This window comes from Falco peregrinus, chromosome 1 (assembly GCF_023634155.1).
Source record: "Falco peregrinus isolate bFalPer1 chromosome 1, bFalPer1.pri, whole genome shotgun sequence".
Classification (NCBI taxonomy): Eukaryota; Metazoa; Chordata; class Aves; order Falconiformes; family Falconidae; genus Falco; species Falco peregrinus.
Window position 1 is genome coordinate 87,394,427 of NC_073721.1, and position 20,020 is coordinate 87,414,446.

Sequence of the window (20,020 nt, forward strand, 5' to 3'; positions counted from 1 at the left end):
TCCATGATGGTAAGCCATTTCTGCAGCTGAACTGACCGTTTTTTTAGGATGTTTCTCCCCAACCAGTAGGTATAATTTGAATAACAGGACTCTTTCCACAACAAAATTTGAGAATGTTTACCTTCATCTGCTTTACACTAACAGTTCCTAGTAAATTTAAAACACTATGAATTACCTCAAAAAGTAAAAAGTTATGTACAATTTTAAATCAATTCTTACCTGGTTACTTAAATGTCATGTTTTAAAAAACACACACCCATTTCCAAGCAGATAGTACTGCATACTGAATTGAACACTAGATGGCATAGTCCACCAATATTTAAAATTAGCTCATACTTTGTGGTTAGCAAAGGTCAAAGGTTGAAGATACAAGCCTACCATATTCCTACACTGCTACTCACCTCATAATTAATTTGTGAAACTCTTTGCATATTTATATTAACGAACAATTTGGTAATCTTCCTAATAAGTACACTGACAGTTCAAATTCAGCCCAAGAATAGGTATTTGAGTCACTAAAAAAAAATAATAATCTCCGATCAAGAAGTCTCCCCACTGGAAATTTCTCCACTCCTATTGTTTGAATTCCAAAGCGGGGGGAAAAAAACCCAAACAAACAAAATACCAAACCGAACAACAAAACCCCCAACTGCATTCATAAACAAATCACTACAGTCTTAATACAGAAAAACAAGACATTAAGAGTCAAACAGGAACACAAATGAAGTTGAGTTCATTTTCATTTTAACCTGTCTATAGACATTGCCAGCAAACAAGTATTTTGAAAAACGTCAGTCAATTTAATATAATTAACTAAATAAAGTTTAACTCTATTAAACTAAACTTCTCATTAACAGTTCACAAACGGTATTTAATGAGTCAAAAAACGTTCTGTGCAGGGAAACAAAATGAAAGAATAACCTTTCTGTTAGAAAAAAAAAAAAAAAAAAAAAAAAAAAAAAAAAAAGAGATGCTGAATAAAACATTTGTCCTGAGAATCATTCCTTGTAGTTAGCATACAAAGTGACTGTGTTAGAAAACAGAAACAGTTGAAGCAATTAGAAGCCATCAAGCACAACAATATCCACCTGCCAGCACAGGTTTTTTCCTTTACAGCACTTTTACCACTGCCTAATCCAAGATAAATCAACCCAAGACCATAACAGATATGACCACCTGAAATTAATTTCTTAATCTAAGACTGGCTATTGCATAACAGATAGCATCATTGCTCAAACAGCACTTACAGGACTTGGGTACAAACAGAGGTTCCTTGGACTACGCCACACATGAAGAAATGCAGACCACTTTATAATAGTCTCCTCTAAATATAAAACAAATTTTAAAAGGGAAAAAACCCCCAAACATATTCCTGGTGACACTAATATTTCTGCCTCCTCAGTGTATTCATAGATTAATAATCACAATGACCCCCTGAGGTAGAGAAGCAAAATTGAGATGAGATAGGTTAAGTCATTTAGCTCCAGATAAATTTAAAGCCCATGGCAGAACTGAGCATGAACTTGTTTCTTCCCTGGATCCAGTCTAGCATCCTAACCATCTGACTAGCTTCCCTTCCAGGAATAATTATATAATAAATTATAAGTGGTAGATAAACGCATATAATAAATACAAAAGGTATGATCACATGGTATTACAGTTCAGAATTCCCCATCTACGAACTGGGATGCTCAAAATTTCACATCAGACTTCCCATGTCCCTTCTCTTCTCTGGATTAAAGTAATTAACTATAAAACTTTAGAACAAGATATAACTGTTTCTTTCACAAGCCAACCTTTTTTTAAAAAATAATAATTTTTTTTCAAAGAGAAAAGCACATCTCAACTGCTGGCTGCAATTCTCCAGCCTTGACATTGTACTATAAAACCGCTCAGCACATTAGACTTTACTGGATATTATATCACAAACTCTCCTGGGGAAGAAAAGCATCTGCTATATCCATATTTGGTTGGAATATCTGCTTTAATTCTCAGCTAAGAAATCAGAATGTCAGGCATTTTAAAAAAAATAAAATCTTCCTGTAATACATGGGGAAGTCTCTTATTACAGAGAATGTATTCAACTCCTATGAAGACCGTTCTGACCATAACATGAAACAGAATCTTACCCAGCATAGCTTCTTCTGTGCCAGGCAGTAGAGGGTGTGATACCATGCTGCCATCCTGTACAGCTGCCAGTGTAGTCAAACACTTTCCATAGAGACTATTGATTTTTGAAACAGAAAAGGTAGTGAACTGACTTTGACAGAACAGTAGATATTTCTTCCACAACTCCGGATTATTGGGATGTAAGAAAATTAGCTTCTGCCATTCTTTGATCAAAGCTGGTGGTTCCCAGAATTCTGCGCAAATCTTCAGCCTAGCAAGTTTCAGATCAACATTACTTGGATTGCTTTCAATTGCCCTCTCTAAAATAGCCAGTTTCTTTTCCAAGATTAACTTCAGTGATTTTCTTCTTACTTCCTGCTCTCCCTTACTGGCATAAGGGCTAGGTCCTCTCATTAATTCATCCTTAAAACAAAAAGAAAAATCATTACATGAGGAAGAATCGTCACTAAAATCACAAGAAAAATGCTGGCACATGTGAAGATGAATTAAGAGCTCACTCTTCACCAACAGAAGATACACACTCCTAAACAAACTAAATTACAATATAATGTTCATGTATTTCTTACAAGCAACCAGATCTGTCAGAACACATACCTGAAAAGAAACAAATTCCATCCAAGCATTAATATCTCTTGGGTTTTCTCTGACTTTCTTGTTATGTTCTTCCACTTTTGTCATTAGAATGGAGTTCATGTTTATCACAGGCTCTTGAACTGCTTGCTGCGCATTTACAGGCTCTGTACTCTTGCTCCCATTCCCTTGTAGCCACACTGTAGTTGATGGATCATAAATCCCAAGAGGATTTACCTCTGTTGTGTCAGAAGGATCCTCAGCTTCCATTTGGAAAACTGGTACGAAAGCAGCTGGGTCAGATGAAGAACTTTTACTGCAAACAAGAATCCCATCTGTGTTCAGCATCTTCACATTGTTCTTTGTGAAGTAGCGCTCAGGTCGCCTCTGTAACTGCTTCCTTTTTGATGCAGAACTGTCCCAAGTTATACACTGTTTCTTTGCATCTATGCCAAGACAGGACTCTCCTCTCCTTTTGTATCTTAGAAGGAAAAATACAATTAAGTATCTCCTAAAATACATGTTAGAAAAGGTACCTCCTTTTTGAAAGAAAGTATGGAAGAAGTACTTTAATTCAAATTGACCCAAGTAATGTATGCATAGACCTTCAAAAGTGTAAAGAACTTGGTAACTTTCTCCTTATTGAAGACTTTAATTTATATATTTTTTCAGTGCCAACACAACTTTTATTATCATACTAAGCTTCCTTTGAGTTCAACAATATCTGTCATACTCAGCAGAAGAAAGGGTTTTTTCCTCCTATCATTTTAAGCCATGTAGACAAACCTGGAGAAAGAACAACAGACCGCATTATTTAAAGCTATTTAGATTAGATTATTTCAAACTGAAAAAAAAAAAAATCAGACACCAGTAGTTCAGTCTGGTACTGTCTTTCTGTATCCCTAAGCCTCTGTCCAGTTGATATGCCAAGAAGTGGGCAGGGGGTGGAGAGGAAGAAGAGATGAGGTTCATAAAGACCACAATAATCTTACGGATTAAGAAAGGAAAATACCATCTTAAAATATTACCAATAATATGGTTCCGGTGGCAAACATAGTGATGTGCAATGCTAAAATAACATTTTGCCTCTCAAACAATAGCTGACAATCCAAAGGTGGCAGAAAATTGGAATGGATTGTAACCAGGCAATTTTACTGCAAAGGTATATACACTACAAAAATAAAACCCATAAATCCTCCTTCCTTACTTCCTCTATATAGTATTTTTCTATATAGAATTTTCCTTGAGAACATCAAGAATGAGTGTACACACATAATGCACGAGCCCAGTGTAGGCTCCTTTAGATGAGCTTCTCCATTAATGCAGGGAAATGTCCTGAAGGGTCACCACAGTAAGTATCAGTAACCCGCTAAGGATTTTGAATATGCAATGTCATTCATACTCATTTGAAACGTAGCAATGCATAAGATGGATAACCTTTGGTACAATGTCTGGGTCATCTAACACAGAACCTGTTTGCTAAGAAAGTACCTGTACATTGTTTTGCAAGGACATCAAACTACTCAAGTAAGTGAACCTCTTCACAAATCAAGTATGAAATAATCGGTACCTTCATTTCCCTTTCAGACACAGAAACAGAACAATAAAGAGAGCGCAAAAGAGACACTTGCCCAAAGACGACCTGTAACAGAACTTGGGATTTCTGAGCTCAAAATCATACTTTTGAATCTGCCCCATGCTGTCACCTCCAGATGGCAGTCCTACAAGTTCACATGCCTACAGCCTACTACACAGAGTGTTGTTAAAGAAAATCATGCAATTTATGCCCCTTGTTTCATGCCAACTTTCACCTTTTAAAATATTTACGCCTAATGCAAAGTCAAGTTTTGAAGTAAACTATTCAGTTACCTTATCTTCCCACCTTCTACATAAAAACGTCATGGCCAGACTCAAGTTAATGAATCCTGAGACAGTGACTCCGTGATAGCTGGAATACCAATAGAAATCAAGACATTGTACCTTGCTATGTCCCCTCGATACAGGGATTTGTAGGCCCAGTTTGCAGGGTCTGGTTTCTTGTCTATTCTGAAGGTTTCTGCTGTGAAAGCCTGGATATCATCAAGCCAAAGCAAGCGACTGCTGGTAAGATTTGGTGTTTTCTTATCTGGACTGCAGAAAAGAAGTAGTGTATTTATTCTAAGCATTTGTCCACATATTCAGTATTTACAAAATCCAGGAAACACTGAGTAAATTAAATTACTATGAACTAAAGAAATGCAGAGTCATGGTACATGATCCATTATTGCAAAGTCAGTCACACACTTGGGAAAACAACTAGAAATACACTAATAGGACCATCAAAACAAAACACAAACATTTCTTGCACTTCCAAAAACTGGATTTATGATTATGAAAGGTAATAGCCAATCAATAGCTTGGCAAACAGTCTAAAAGCCATATATTACTACTTCCATAATTTACTTCTGTCTTACTAAGATGCTACAATTAAGAAAAGAGGATAATTTCTAAGAGGATTGTGTTGACTAGCTGTAATTATACCCACGCATTTCATAAAACAGCACACAAAGATGTTTGTGGATTACAGTTATACAGATGAACTTAAGTGAAAATTGCCACCTGCCTTTGAACTGTAGACAACTATGAACTTCCAATCTGAATTCACAAATATGTAACTCAGTAAACGGGTTTTATAGTCTTGAGAAGCTTTCTAAAATTTCACAAGATCTATTGCATTTACAGCAATTTTGTGGTTCAGGTTTCAAAAACAGTCTCCTGAAAACTCAGTATTCTCTCAGTATCAACAATTTATGGAAAGAAGTAAAACCAGACATCCTGAAAGAACTTCAGCCTTTTCATTTGGGCAAAGCACTGGCTGGTTGGGCCAGCCTAGCAAACAGCAGATAAACCAGGTTCAGCACATAAATCCTTTCCATCCAGCCCAGACACCCTTCCAGCAAAGACTAGAGTGACTGGGCAGAGCAGAATGGTCTTGGCATCCCAATGATTTTCCATGGGGAAACAATGTTAAAAACCCTTGGCACAGACACATGCCCACAAGCCTGTGCTCTCAGCTCCTGATTAATTTGCCTTGGGAAAAGTAGTAAACTGAGGTAAACTCAAGGACTGCCTGGACTACCCCTAGCTGTGAGAACAATTCCTCAATGTCACCAAATCCTCACTCTGTCCCCAGAAGCAGCTGCAATGCTGTGAATTAAAAGCCAGAGCTGCTGATGCTAAAGGAAAAACAGGAACTAGGGAATCAGAGAGGCAAACTGGCTGCTCAAACTAGCAAACATTATGAGAAACAGGGAAAGCTGACTTACGCAGCCAGTTAGATTGGGCCACTTTGAATGAAATGACCAAAACCTATCAGACTGAGGAAAGCACAGCTAGGTATGGCAAATTTGAACACTCAGTGTGTTCACAGGACCTCTTTTACTGCTCAAAAATCATGCTAGTCACACGTGCCTATTTTCTTGTTGCATAAAAAATTATATATCCACTAATTACACAGTAATTTAAGGCTCTGGGAATTAACAAAAAATTTCTAGCAAAACAGTTTCAATTGTTTAAATACCCATCTAGATGTACCATGAGCAAGAAGTACAAAGCAACACAGCATACAGCAATAAATGGCTGGACATAAAAGAAATGTTAAATCATACAACAAACTTTGTCTTAATATGAAAAAAAGGAAACATTAAGTCTGTGAGGAGGAAGTTGTTTTACAAGGCAAATACAGCTATATATTGACTTTTGCACTAATTAAGAACATGCAATCCCTCTTCAAACTCTCCCAAAAGAAGATCCATGAAAGGAAACAAGATACTTACAAAAACTCAACATAAGTATCTACATGTCATTTAGAATGTATTTCATTACTGCCATCCCATGCTTTGTTCTGCAGAACAGTACTTCACAGAATATTTTAGTCAGTTTTTCAGGTATGAATAAAAAAGTGGTTCTAATTCAATTTTCATTGCTTTGAATGCAGGTTTACTCATATACAGCTTAGAAAAAAAAAAAATGACCCACAAGCAGTAAGAATTTAATTCCTGCGGTTGAAGAAACAAGTACAAGAACACAATGAATTCACATCTTGCATAGTATTAATAAATACATACTTTGCTGCTGCTTCCTTTTCGTTATTTCTCCCACTTCCTGTGGTTTTGTCCTTGATGTACTTGGTGTCCAGGTCTGATTCACTGTTACTGGAGTCCCCTTTGGTTTTCTTTTTTGCCCTCTTATAGTGGTGATGTTTTTTCTTTTTCTTTTTTCTTTTCTTACTTGACTGTTTCAGAGTCTCATCTGTATCACTTTCCTCTGACAACTCTGACCTTGAAGTAGTCCTGCTTGGAAACAAGTATATATATTTATATATACACCTATATATCCAAGTAGTAAAACTGTAAAGAAATACCACTATGAGAAAGTTTAGAAAAATTTTACCCTTTACTTTTATTCTCCCTGAATTTTTGGAGAAGAGAGTTAGCAGCAACACATACCATGGAAGTGATACAAATCTGCATTAAATGGCAACTATGTCTTTTCAGCTGCTGGAATTAATGACAACCAGTCTTAAAAATTGTAATTGTCAAAGGCATTTTGATGTGTGATCTGTATAAGTATCCATCTGTTACCATCACCAAATTAAAAAAGAGGACTGAGCTGATAAAGTTTCATAACTTTGCTAAGACAACTTAGGTCAAGCTAAAAGGATAAGAAATCTTTCAAGGTGACCTGCAAAAGAAAAAAGTCTGCAGGTTTTTTTCCTTGTTTCTTTATGATTTACATAATAATTATCAAAAGCACACTTTTAAAATCACTTCTGATCAGAAATTCAAACCTCACCAATCAAGGAACGATTTTTGATGACTACTGAATAAATGTTACCATATAACATAACGCAGTAACAAACTACATCCAACAGACAACCGACTTGCTGAGAGATCACACAAGGGACAGATGGTTTTGTCAAAACACATGTATATCATTGTACATACTACATATACGCTGATACTTAATAATCAACTGAAATCACAGAGGTCTTCTCTAATCCTTAATTAAAGCAAAAGCTCCATTTAAACAGTTTTTCTGGAATCTTTCTAATCGAAGAAAGGAATGACAAGTCTTAGTATTCCTAATGTCAATAGAAGAAAATGTAGCATTTCAGAAACAAGGTACCTCAAAAAAAACCCTTACTCAATTTATTGAAGGGCACTAAGAAAAGAGAAGCCATGAGAGAACCATTAGCAGGCCTTTAAAAGAAACATACAGAACAACCCCCCAAAAAACACCAACTATGTTGGAGTAATTAGTTTTTACTGAACTGAAAACGTACCCTAGTAGTAGGCAAAAAGATCAAACATCTCTGTAGACTATCTTTTGACAAATTCTTTTTTGAAGATTAATTAAATATGGTGAGTTTACTATGTAATTCTATCTGAATGGTAATTTGTAAATTCGTCAGTTTTATGACATTAAAGTCCTGAAAAGATCTGAAGAAATATAAGCAGAAATATAGCGTATGACTGATAAACAGAACAGTGATGGCATTTTCATCGCACAATGCACATAAATGGAAGAATAAGTATAAGAAAGATGTATTCAGCTGTGCTTGTTATAGACATTCTCTGTCATCAATAGATATCCTAAACACAGGAGCTTGTATCAAATTAAAAGCGACTAAGTTTTTTAACTTGGCAACTGCAACTTGATTCCATTCATTATTAAGTGCTAGTTACAGTGATTATATGCCGAGTACAGCAACTATTCTAGTGAAGGTATTAAAACTAGCTCTTCAGCAAATGTGGCTGCTTAAAGCTCATTTTTATAAAAGAATATAATCACCCACTTCAGTGATCAGCATGTTCTACACAGCCACACAACTTGATACATGTAGTATTTCATTAATTCACATCTTCAACTAGTTTTTAAAAAGTAAAAAACTTAGCTGTGAAAGGGTTGATTGAGCTGGTTTTCACAGAGAAATCACAAAGATGATGCTTAATCTTTAAATTATTTCAAGGGTCACTTAGGACATTTAAAAGCTAATGAAGACTCATGACCACTCAGTTCCCTTCCAGTTCCAAAATAACAATGATTTAAATGTAGCTGTGAGAAGAAGAAAATGAGAAATTATACTTATGCAATTACATTCCCATTACTTTAAGTTAAAGGACATGGAAGCATTATTCATACTTTTATATATGACTCAGTTCAGGCCTTTTTAAATACTGAACAGTGGAATGAAAAGCAGCCCTAAAAGCTCTTGATTTTGGTCTCATATAAAAAAAGATAAGCAGAACAAAAGAAAGAGGCTATTTTAAAAGATACTGAAGCATATTCTACCTTATTAGTGGTGATTTTTCAGGACTGAGGTTTACAGCTTCTGCAGTGCGCTGATGCAGTAATAGTGCATCTTCTGTAGAGAAGCTTGGGTTACTAAGCCAGTCCAACTCTGCAGGTAAAGAAAAGTGTGAGATCAATACAAATCAGCTTGCTGTGCTTTTTAAAGTTGGGGGTTAATTTAGTCAGCCAACAGCTAATTCCACAGCAAATGTCACTAAGTCATGTGTAATAACTAAGCATACTGGAAAGCAGTCCATGCGATTTCCATTTAGCAGAACACTAGGCTGTAAAGAGGTAAAATATTTAGGAGATAGAATCTTCCCCTGACATAAATCTAGGCTTGAAACTATATAATAATACTTACAATTTAATATTGAAAGCAGATAATATGTTTCATAAATTGTTATATAATTTAAAAACCCCAAAGCTAATATTAATTTTTACCACATAAAAATTCTAACTACATATATATTACATGTTATGTGTGTAAGAAGATTTTCTAGTGTATCTTCATATATTTATATTATTAAATAATTATAATCACTATATACAATACAGGTATTTACATATTCAACAAGTAAAACTGAAAAAATTATAGCAGGACATAATTAAATGAAAGGTGTAGTTAATGTAATGCAACTTAGGTAAACTTGCAAAAATGTATTTACTCACTGTATGGAAAATATTTTTAACACTATTTTATTGATACCAACACCCATTACTGGTAAGAATACTCAAGCGTTTTATACAAGGTCAAAATGTGTCACTGGATTCTCAGCTCTCTAACCACCAAAATACCATTAGGCTTATAAGTAGTGTGAAAAAAAGCTAAATTATGCTAGTTTTGATATATTAGTCAGCATTAATCATTCTGCATCTAGACCTCAGCCATTTCAGTCATTGGATAAGATCAGATACTGACAGTATGAGGAAGGGGAATTTTTTGCCAAGATTTTACTGATATTGAAACTTCTATAACTATTGTCATAAATTTCATTTCTAGAATTCTTTCAAGTACATGAAGTTTTCTAACCTAAACAACAAATGTTACTTCGCATTAGCACAGAATTTAACAGCAGTCTCTTCAGTGCCAGACCACAGGAGATAACAACAAAAGGAACATTAAATTTGGTCTCCCTGTCTGTTCTCCATGCTGTTTACAATCATTTTTGCCTCAGCATTCTTCCTGTCACACTCCTGTGTCTGTGCTTTTGTCCACACTGACCTCTAATCCTTAAATAGCATGAACTAATTGCCTGCCAAGCCATACACCTCTCCACCTTCTTAAGTGTTTCTTTCAGAAATAGCTCTTCCTACCAAAATTCTTTCTTCTCTCTCTTATCCCTCAAATGTTGTCCACAAGAGGATTTAAAATGGAGTAGGCTGCAAAACAGTTTGTTAACCTAAATTTACCTCATCAAGAACTACATACAATGAAGCAAACCTCCAGCGTGTGTTTCCCAAGAGACTGCCCCTGCTACCAAAGACCAAAGGCCCTGTAGGGATAGTCACCTTCCCTGGTTCATCTTGAACCTCCACAACTGTGCAGAGGAGAACCAACAATTCATGACATTGTCAGGACCAAAACACACTTCCCATAAGCATCCCAACCAATACGCTGCAGAACACTGCTACACACCATTTCCCAGCTCACCAAAATGTAGGACAGACTGAAAAAAAAATTCAGCTGTATAATATATATGCATATTATTGTAACTTCCTGCCTGGCAATCAGAATCACCAAACCTAAGGCAAATACACCACCCTACTTCGGTGCAAATCAACATAACAGTGTTTTTTTCCCCCTTTCAGGAAAATACTTAAGATGTATTAATGTAAAATTAGAACAAAAACTGAAACCTTAAAACCACAATCCTTACTTGCCTATTTAAAATATGATAAAAATCTACTATTTCATATAAATTAATCCACCCTGGCAGAAACGTCTTCGTTTTAGGTAGGTGTGTATGATTCTAAAACTCAATCTACCACAAAGCATTCTTCCAAACTCTTCAGTGAGCTTAAAGGAGAAAGATTTATGCTGGATAATATCCAAACAACATCAAAATAATTATTTCCCCTGCTGGGGAACAGTGTTTTTAACAGTACCTTAATGTCTTATTTCAATCCTGTAAGAGATGTATTAAGAACCAACCTAAAATTGGAATTACTTAGAAAAACTGTATTAAGTATTTTCCATGAAATAACCCAACATGTTTCTCATGGATAATTCTGTAAACATTATATTACTTAAAACACAGAGGAGTTAAATAAATGCATACACCTGATAACTGCATAATCAAATTGGAGTTATTAAATATATGTCATGCAGTATACCAAATGCTGCAGGATTTGACATATATTTATTATTTGTGATATTGATTTTTAAAATTATCTTCCTTATATTCAATTATTTCTGCTCATTTTGGTAATGAATATACAGTGTAAAAGAAGGTGGGAACAAACTGCAACCCTACAATGTCTTTCTGCTGGTCACACTCTGGTCTTCCTTTAACAAACAGATTCAGAGAAAGTCCAATGGTCCAGAGCACTCCGGATTTCAGTAAGTACAACTAATCTGTGTATAAAGCCTTTTATTTATTTACAGAATTAAAGGAGACATTTAATTCCCTTTAAAAAAATCCATCTTTGTTTTGATTTGTGTTGTACTACCAAGATCCACCTAACAAAACAGAAAAAATTTACTGGTTGGCAGAGTTTCTGTTGCAAAGGTGTATCACGTAACAGCACAGAAGTGTAACTTACTAGCTAGACATATCTTTTTAAAGTTATTATGTGTGTTCCAGATACACAAAATGTACCTAATTTGTCTTTGGCCAGACCTCCAATAACAAACTTCAGGCTTGAAAATACTCTCTGTAGCCTTTGAGCTTCTCTTCTTTTCAATAAATTATTGTTTCCCTTTGTAATGTCTAATAAATCATTTACTAGTATTATTTTTTTGGTAGAAATAAAGGTAGTCCTGTACTGATTTGAATGAAGAATTACAGCTCAAAAATCACTTTAAATATATTAATACTAAAACTCATGACACTTAAAAGTAAGCTCAAGTTAAATAATTTACCTTTAGTCATACAGCTGTTGATGACAAAATTCAGAATTCAAGACTTAGAAGTCTAAGATGTTTAAGACCTTGATCTAAGTTCTTTTAAAATGCTGTACACATCAAAACAGGTTTTTCATTGATTTCAAGAGCACAATATCAGTTCCTCCAAAGATTAACGCAATAATGCATTTTTTAATATTATTCATCAGTGTAAACACTTTAGATACGGACCAGCCCAAACTAGGAAAAAAATGTTTGCATGTATAAAGTACACTAAAACTTTGTAACTTTAAGCCTTATGGCACTACAGTGCCAAATGATTTCCAAATGGAGATATAGATCCATAGCAGCATTAAGAGCTTCTGTCTTAAAAACTGGAAAATAGGAATCAACAGCTACATTTCTTTTTAAAATAGCATGATTAATCACATTGATGAAATGAACAGAGAAGCAAATACACAAAGAAAGCAGTAAAGCTCCAGCTGTTTTTGAAGACACAATAAAACATGGAGCTGACCAACCACATAAATTTCCCTGAGGCACAAAACACGCTTTAAACAAAAGAGGCTACACCTGAACTGGCAGAAGAGGGGAAAGCCGTTATCTTTAGATCTCTCTGTTTAGAAGGCTGTTCTAAGACCAGAACCATATTCTTAAATAAAAACAGTGAGTTGGCAAAATTTTGATTCCCCTCCTTCTTCCAGCAAATTAATCCTGCAGCTCACAAAAGGATGAAGCCTGGATTTCTGAGCTGTGTCCTCCACCCTTTACACTCCCTATGGCTGCCACAGCTTCAGTAATTATCTCTAGACCCTTCTACAGTACTTTGCCACATCCCTTAATTACTGGCTGGGCAAGAGGCAGACTGTGCTGTGTCAGATTGTGATCTCCAAAGATGTTAGCTGGCTAAGGTACAGATGCTCACTGCCAAGCCTATCTGTCCTGGTTACAGTTCAATTCATGTTATAGCCTCTCTTGCAGCAGTGGCACTTTTATCTAGTTTTACCTTTCCTAAGCAAACATAGATTTTCACAGACCTCCTCTATAACCTTCTCTATTTTTGCCATTTCTCTCTCTTACCACAACAAATTTGACTGAAAGGGTAAAAACTCCTGAAGAGGAAGAGAGGGATATTGAGCAAGTAAGCCTGCAGACACATGCACTGCAAGCATGCATGAGATACATTTCCTTAGGAAATTTGCCTTAAATATAGCAAAATAATGCCTATTACCATATTTTTATTATATATATTATATATATAATTATATATTACCATATATTATTAGAAATAAAGTTCCAAAATATCATTTTGAACTAACTTTACCTGAAAGTATCTGTTATTCCCTTACAGATGTGAAGGTCACTCACTAACTTGGTGCAATATGATCACAACAGTGAGCACAAGCAGGGTAAGGTTTATTTTTATATGTTAAATTATTGTTTTGGGACCTCCAAGGAATAACTCACTTTGAGAAATGGAGTCAAAAATCCCGACTGTGCCTGTAGCTTGGTACTACCTGAGCAGATGACATCAAATTGCATTTTTAAAACACTGAAGAACCACAGTGCAAGGACCAACTCCTGTAGCACAGTCAATATGCCTCTGTGGATACACCAGGGAAAAGTTTAGAATTCTTCAGCTAGTGTTTTCTGAACAATTTAATCAAATTGACCTAATACTCTGGAAAGAACTGAAATTTTTTCCATTACACAACATACAAGTCCAAACCTCCCTGTAAATAATCTCCACTGAATCAGTTAGTTGGATATAAGCACTTCAATTATCAAAATGCATTCCAAGCTTTAAAAATTTACCTTTTCAATTTCTTATTTTTCCTTGTCAGATGTCTAAAAAGTTTATCACTTTCTCAGACCATATTTACACTCTTTAAGAACATAAAGTATAAAAGATGTAAAAGACTTTTGTCATAATATGCATGTACTTGTTTTTGGTTTACCATCCACATGTTTGAGCACAACACTAGAAGCAATCCAATACCATTCCTTTTATACCTTCCAAAGCAGGAAAAAAAAATTAAAATTTACCATGCATGTCTACAGAGACAATTTTTAAGAGTTATGCAAAGCCTTCTGTTGCCTCTCAGAATCCTGAAAATCTGCTTTCAGCAAAAAACCCTGCACCATCCTACCTATACAATAGTTACAGACTGTAAATAATGCTGTGCATAATGCTTACTACTGTCAGTACAGTTAATTATGACAGTTCATGGCTACTGATAAATTTGTAATTTATCTTTTACCAGAAACTAATTAAGCTTGACAACATAATTGTAAGAAACCATATACAAAATTACTTTGCATTCTAGAGGTTGCTGCAACTCAGCATTCTAGCAGGATAGGAAGTGTACATCAATCCTTATATTTCAGGCAGCACTTGTAAGTGGTTTAGGAGGATTTGTAAAGAGTATGAGACAGAGGTGGTTGGAGGAATGAAACATGGCCAGCATATTTACATTATTACCTCAATTTTTACAGTAGAACTACAAAACAGTCCTAAATGACTGCAAAAGACACCTCACTTTTGCATATCATGTTAAATACAACATACTCTGTGATCTCTGTATTAGGATGGACTTTGGCTTCACATCAGCTCTGAGAAGAGAGAGTCATCTATCAGACAGATAGCAAAGTTGCCCATCGAGTTCTCACAAGCTGAACGTGTGAAATTTGACATATGACAGTGTAAATGTGGTTCTGAGTTAATACTTCATTTTTATAACTTATACTGAAACACGGTCGTTAAAACACGAAGTACAATATTGGCTAAAACATAAGCCTAACAAATTGTGTTTCTTAATGCTTTGCCAATAATTCTCATACAAAAAACTTCCAGTAGACCAAAATGTAACTCATAAACAGTGCTAGTAACTACATTCTAGATCCAAAAAGTCAGTCTTAACATCTTCTTCTGTGATGTTAGATCTTCCAGACAGATGGTCTGCAGCGACACAGACTATGTGTAACAAACCTAGAGGCTAAAATCACAGAGTTTTAAAATATAAGCAAGGTCTTACTACTAGAGAGTTTTACTGTACCTCTGTCTGGCAGAGCAGCTCCTCTCTTGTCAGAAGCTGTAATTCGGGATCTTATTGCATCCACTACTCACTGCACCTAGTGTCATTACCAGAAAGGCTCCTAAACATGGCTAGAACACCCCTATACTGGCAGACAGTATCAACAGCTGCAATGCCATGAGGGGTAACACACAACTGGGTAGAACAAGAAGCTAACCCCAGACTGTGTTGCTAAAAGCTTAAAAAAATCATCATACTGACTGTACCAAATACACAAGAAATTTAGCCCAGGGAAACAATTATCTTGATGCTTCCCCTTACTGTGCTGCCTACAGCATGGGCAGACTAAAAGGTGGTGGAAGCTGGCAAGCAAACAGCATAGTTCAAAAACATCTCCCAGTAGAATTAATAAACGTCATGCATATTTCAGCATTTGGCAATACACCAGATAGGGTTCTTCACTCATTTAATAAAAATATAACTTGCTAGACAGCCACCATGACAGTCAAAATGATACTGAATTATAATCTCACTCGTGACGTTTCAAAAAATAAATTTTACAACTAAAATTTGGCTTAATAAGCCTGGAAATGAGAAAACACTTTTTAAGCTATCCAAGGCTAGTAGTAAAAAAAACCCAAACACCGAACACACACACACACACAAATCCCACCATCTCGCCTCTGCATAAAGCGAACCTTCTCCACCACACAGAATGCTGACATACATGTATACAAATTTGAGCCATGCCTCCAGCACCCGTCAGCAAGCAGTTAGCTGGAAGCAAATCTGAACACACCTGAGAACCCGCCAGTGCGAAGGGAATGGGAACGTCCCTATTTCGGGTTCCCCGCGAGTTATCTCACAGAAATTAACTTTATTCGTAACTAGTAACTTTTTTCACACGGGCAGCGGCGCGCCTTGCGCCTGTGCGGGCCATACGCGCTGCGCTCCGCTCCGGAGGGATGGGCCGGGGTCACGCCGCCCCCGCGACAGCGCCCGGCCGGGCAGGCGAGCCCCTCTGCCGCGCTGCCCAGCCCCGCGGCCCGGGGTCCCGGACCCCAGCGGCAGCACCGCCCGCGCCGCAACTGCATGGCGGGGGCGGAGCGCGCCCGGGCGGGCCGGGCTGCCCCGCCGGAGGGTGGGCCGGCTGGCGGCCGGAGCAGGCCCGCTGGGGTTTGCGGGGAGGCCGGCACAGTGCAGAAGGCTCCGCGTTGAGGCGAGTGGAAGCGGAAGGTCTGCCCGAGGGCCGGGCCGCGGCGGGCTGCTGGGCGAAAGAGGGTTCTCCCAGGACTTTACCTTTCCTGGAGCCCTCGCTGCTGCCGGTTGGGGGCTCCCCTGGCTCGGCGGCACCGGCAAAGGCCGGGAACAGGGCCATGTCTCAGCTTACCGCCACTACTATCGGCCCGAACTGCCCCGCGGAGCGGCGGGGCAAGATGGCGCCGCGGCGCCGAGCGTACTGGGAGACGTAGTTCGCCCTCCCCCGCCTTCCCAAAATGGCGGCGGGGCCGGGAGGCGGCCGCGGGTATATTGCCTTCTCCAGGCCTTCGCGTTTCTTGTGCAACCCGCCGCCGTCGCTAAGGGGAGCGGAGAGAGGAACTGGTGGAGGAAAAGTAAGGATTGGGGTTTCCAGAGCCAGCCTTTCCTTTCCCACCATCCTGTCATTCTCCATGGGGTTCCCCGTGAGGGAATACCTGAGTAACATCTGGAGACTGGAATGCTGAGCTGTGTAGAGGAGGATGTTTTAAGAACCATGCTGAAACCCGTACGGAGGGCTTAGGGAAGAAAAACCCTCCAGCGATCAATTCGGTGCTTTATAAGCCTCCTGACCGGGGAGTCACCCATCATGTTTAATAGCATCCCTGATCCTGCCTTCCATAAAGGAGCTGGACCCAAAAGTGTGCCTTTTTTCTTCATATATTAAAGCTACTCCATAATGTTCTCCTTGTTTAATTTCTTTAGCTTTTCTAACTAACTCCTACACTGGTACTGCTGCATGACCAGAATTTCATGCAGTGATTAAATTACAGGTGTACAATGGGTCTAGGGATTATACAGAATTATAACTGGTTTGTTTTCTGATCCTTTAAAAAACTATAAAACTTTTTCTTAATCCTTGCTTCCTACTTTTGATATATTATTAATCCATAAAATGCTATTCATTTTTATCAACAGGAGTGAAGACTGTAAGTACAGAGATAAGAGAATTCAAGAACAAAACAGTGTTATGAACACTGATAGTCTGGAAGTCATCAAATGAGTGGGGCCTGATTGCCAGCTTGGAAAGAATGGGCTTTAAAATGTATGCTTACATGCGGTATGTAACATACAGAAATACGTATCTGCCTAGAACTGATAGAGAAGATAGGGAAAAAATCTAAAAGAAGCACGTTACTGATTTGTGACCAAATTCTGAAGAGATAATTTTAAAAAATATGTATCTTGTCACATGTGCTTTTTAACCTTTTTCCTGAGAAGATAAAACCTATGTAATTGTGCTACCTGAACAAGCATTTGGTTTTCTGTCTGCCTGGCATAATTTTTCCAGGTAGTGTTAGAAGTCATGACCAATTTCAACCAAATTTAACAGAAGGTTACAGGTTATTACATTGCTGCAAATTACATGGAAACAGGTAGCAACGCAGAGCAGGCTTTTCAGTGGGAGGAAAATGCCAGTGTGCATGCAGTTTATATTTGGAAAGTTGAGTCAGAAGTCTCCTGCTCATGGAAATATTTGCTACTATCGTATTTGGATAGTTACTGAAAATTGTAAATGTGTTTATTCTGCACACCTCAGCACTGGGAAAACTACCACATATCTACAGAAAATGTAATTATTTCCCTATTCTATTATGAGCCAGACTCAAAGCCCTTTCAAGATACTGATGTTCTAGATCCAGTATAAACTAAATGGATTTCACAACAAAAGCATTCAGCTTGTTTGCTGAATGTCATTATTCACATTGTCTCTTAGCTGCTTATAGTGATGGTAGCTAACAGCTTCACAATTAAGAGAATACAGAAAATAGGCTTTTTAAGAGTAAAGCAAATAACCAAAGAGAGAGTTTTTAAGAATCCTAAGTAGATATTTATGCCCTGCATCCCTGGAAATTAGCCCCAGTATGGATAAAGAGAGGGATAAGTTAACAAAGGGTGTTAATCCCTGTGACATTAAGAAAAAACACAACAAAACAAAACCCCAGCATATTTAACACTACCACAAAAATGCAGGCGGTATTTCCACTTATTACAAGTGGAAGTCAAACTTGTATGAACGTTGCTTTTAGATTATTGCATATATTTGTACAAGTAGTTTATTTATCATTAGTAGAAATTAGTTATGTAGTAAAATCTTCTACAATTACATTTCCTTGACTTACTGAGTGAGCAATGCCCATTCTGATGAAATGTAGTTTTCTGCAATGTATTTAGTTCCACCTCCAACAAGTTTTATTTTGTAGCTTTTGTCTTAAAACTCTGCAAAATGCATTTTAATAATATCATATGAATACTTTGCTAAGCCTTTACAGACAAAAAGTACTATTATAAATAAATTATTTGCCTCAACACAGTTGAGCCAATCCTTTTATTAGGATTTAGTGAAGAACCTGACCAAAACACTTCTTGATGTCTAGAATAAAGTTACCTCAAACAGTCTGCACTGTTTCTTTAGTTCTATCCTAATAACAGCAAACCAGCAAGCCTTTTACAATACAGACAAAACCACAGCAGCTGTATGCAACAAGAGTTCCTTGTTAAGGAACAAACCAACTAGAGGAACTAACAAGTTCCCTACTTAAGAACACTCTGGTCTGCATTTTGCGTTGTATTTACCTATTTACATTTTAAAGTCTGGTATGGTTAATATTTTTATTACTAATCCATATTAAAGATTTTTCTTCTTTGGAAAGACTTATGGTAAATAATGTACTAAATTACCTAAGCAGATGTAAGACTGATAGTTTTCAGTAGATTTGGGACTTGAATTCTTTTGTATGTTTTGAGAAAAATGATAACATTATATTTAGGGACCAAAAAAACCCCCCTTTCATCAGGTCCATAATATTTTCCTTATTTCGGTGAAATTGTAGCAGATATTTGTGAATCTGACTTTTGTGAAATGGGTGCCATATGAAGCAGTAATTTGGGACCCCTCACCAGGGCCTGAAAGGCCGCAGCAGGCCAGTTTGGTTCTTGGCCTCACACATGCACATTTTGCTCTTGTCATGCTCTCCCCACACTTAACTTTACAGCCTGTGATATCACATCTCTCATACCTTTCGTATTTTCTGTTGCTTCTCCACACTTCCTACTTTATAGTAAGTCCTGTAGTTAGTTCTTTGTTCTGCTCTGATGATTTGTTCTGCTCTGAGGAGCTCCTGCTAGAAGTAGGTTCATCCCTCTATGAGATATCAAGAGACTATCCTCTTTACAAAGGAGGGTTTGTTCTCGTATGCAAAAATTTACAAGAACAAGCCTTATAGTACAGCACTGTAAATGGTGTTATTTAATGCATATGCATTGGGTACTTTGAATAAAAGCATCAAAAATAAAGGCAACCATTTTGAGTAAGGGCTACACTGCACTCATTTAACGAAATAAGCATCCCTAATATATTGTAAAATTGTGTAAGACTGTAAGAGCAGAGCTCACGTTAGGGAGGACATGAGATGAATTCTGACCGCAAAGCTAGAGGGACAATCAGGTGTATTCACATGTGCCTTCTTTGGCTCCCCTGAAGGACCCATATGGGATGGATTAGCAGGCTTCCACCTCTGTACTCCACCAGCCTTTTCAAACCTCATTGACATACCGAATGCTGCAGCATGTGCTGGTATCGTGATAAGAACGTTATGCAGTTTACTCCAGTAAGAAAATACGTGGT

The 20,020-nt window shown here is 37.3% G+C and overlaps 1 protein-coding gene and 1 long non-coding RNA gene across 5 annotated transcripts in view; one reads left to right on the forward strand and one right to left on the reverse strand.

Moving 5' to 3' along the window:
* The window catches only part of NRDE2 (NRDE-2, necessary for RNA interference, domain containing), a 30,476-nt gene extending 13,822 nt beyond the window's left edge, over window positions 1–16,654 (reverse strand). Inside the window, exons 1-6 of one of the 4 annotated variants that reach the window (XM_055800122.1) lie at window positions 16,435–16,654; window positions 9,034–9,142; window positions 6,807–7,031; window positions 4,681–4,830; window positions 2,725–3,181; window positions 2,130–2,532 (exon numbers count right to left, since the gene is read on the reverse strand). In XM_055800122.1, coding sequence (XP_055656097.1) covers window positions 2,130–2,532; window positions 2,725–3,181; window positions 4,681–4,830; window positions 6,807–7,031; window positions 9,034–9,142; window positions 16,435–16,513 — 1,423 coding nt within the window. In that variant the 5' untranslated portion in view covers window positions 16,514–16,654. Of the gene's footprint in view, window positions 1–2,129; window positions 2,533–2,724; window positions 3,182–4,680; window positions 4,831–6,806; window positions 7,035–9,033; window positions 9,143–15,156; window positions 15,225–15,934; window positions 16,058–16,434 lie in introns of those variants that run through there. The other 3 variants (XM_055800114.1, XM_055800129.1, XM_055800137.1) reach the window with 3 other exon arrangements.
* LOC129784154 (uncharacterized) lies at window positions 16,620–18,792 on the forward strand. The gene is made up of 2 exons (XR_008746588.1): window positions 16,620–16,748; window positions 17,311–18,792. It is a non-coding gene; the product is annotated as an uncharacterized LOC129784154 (long non-coding RNA).
* Window positions 18,793–20,020: the final 1,228 nt, after the last annotated feature.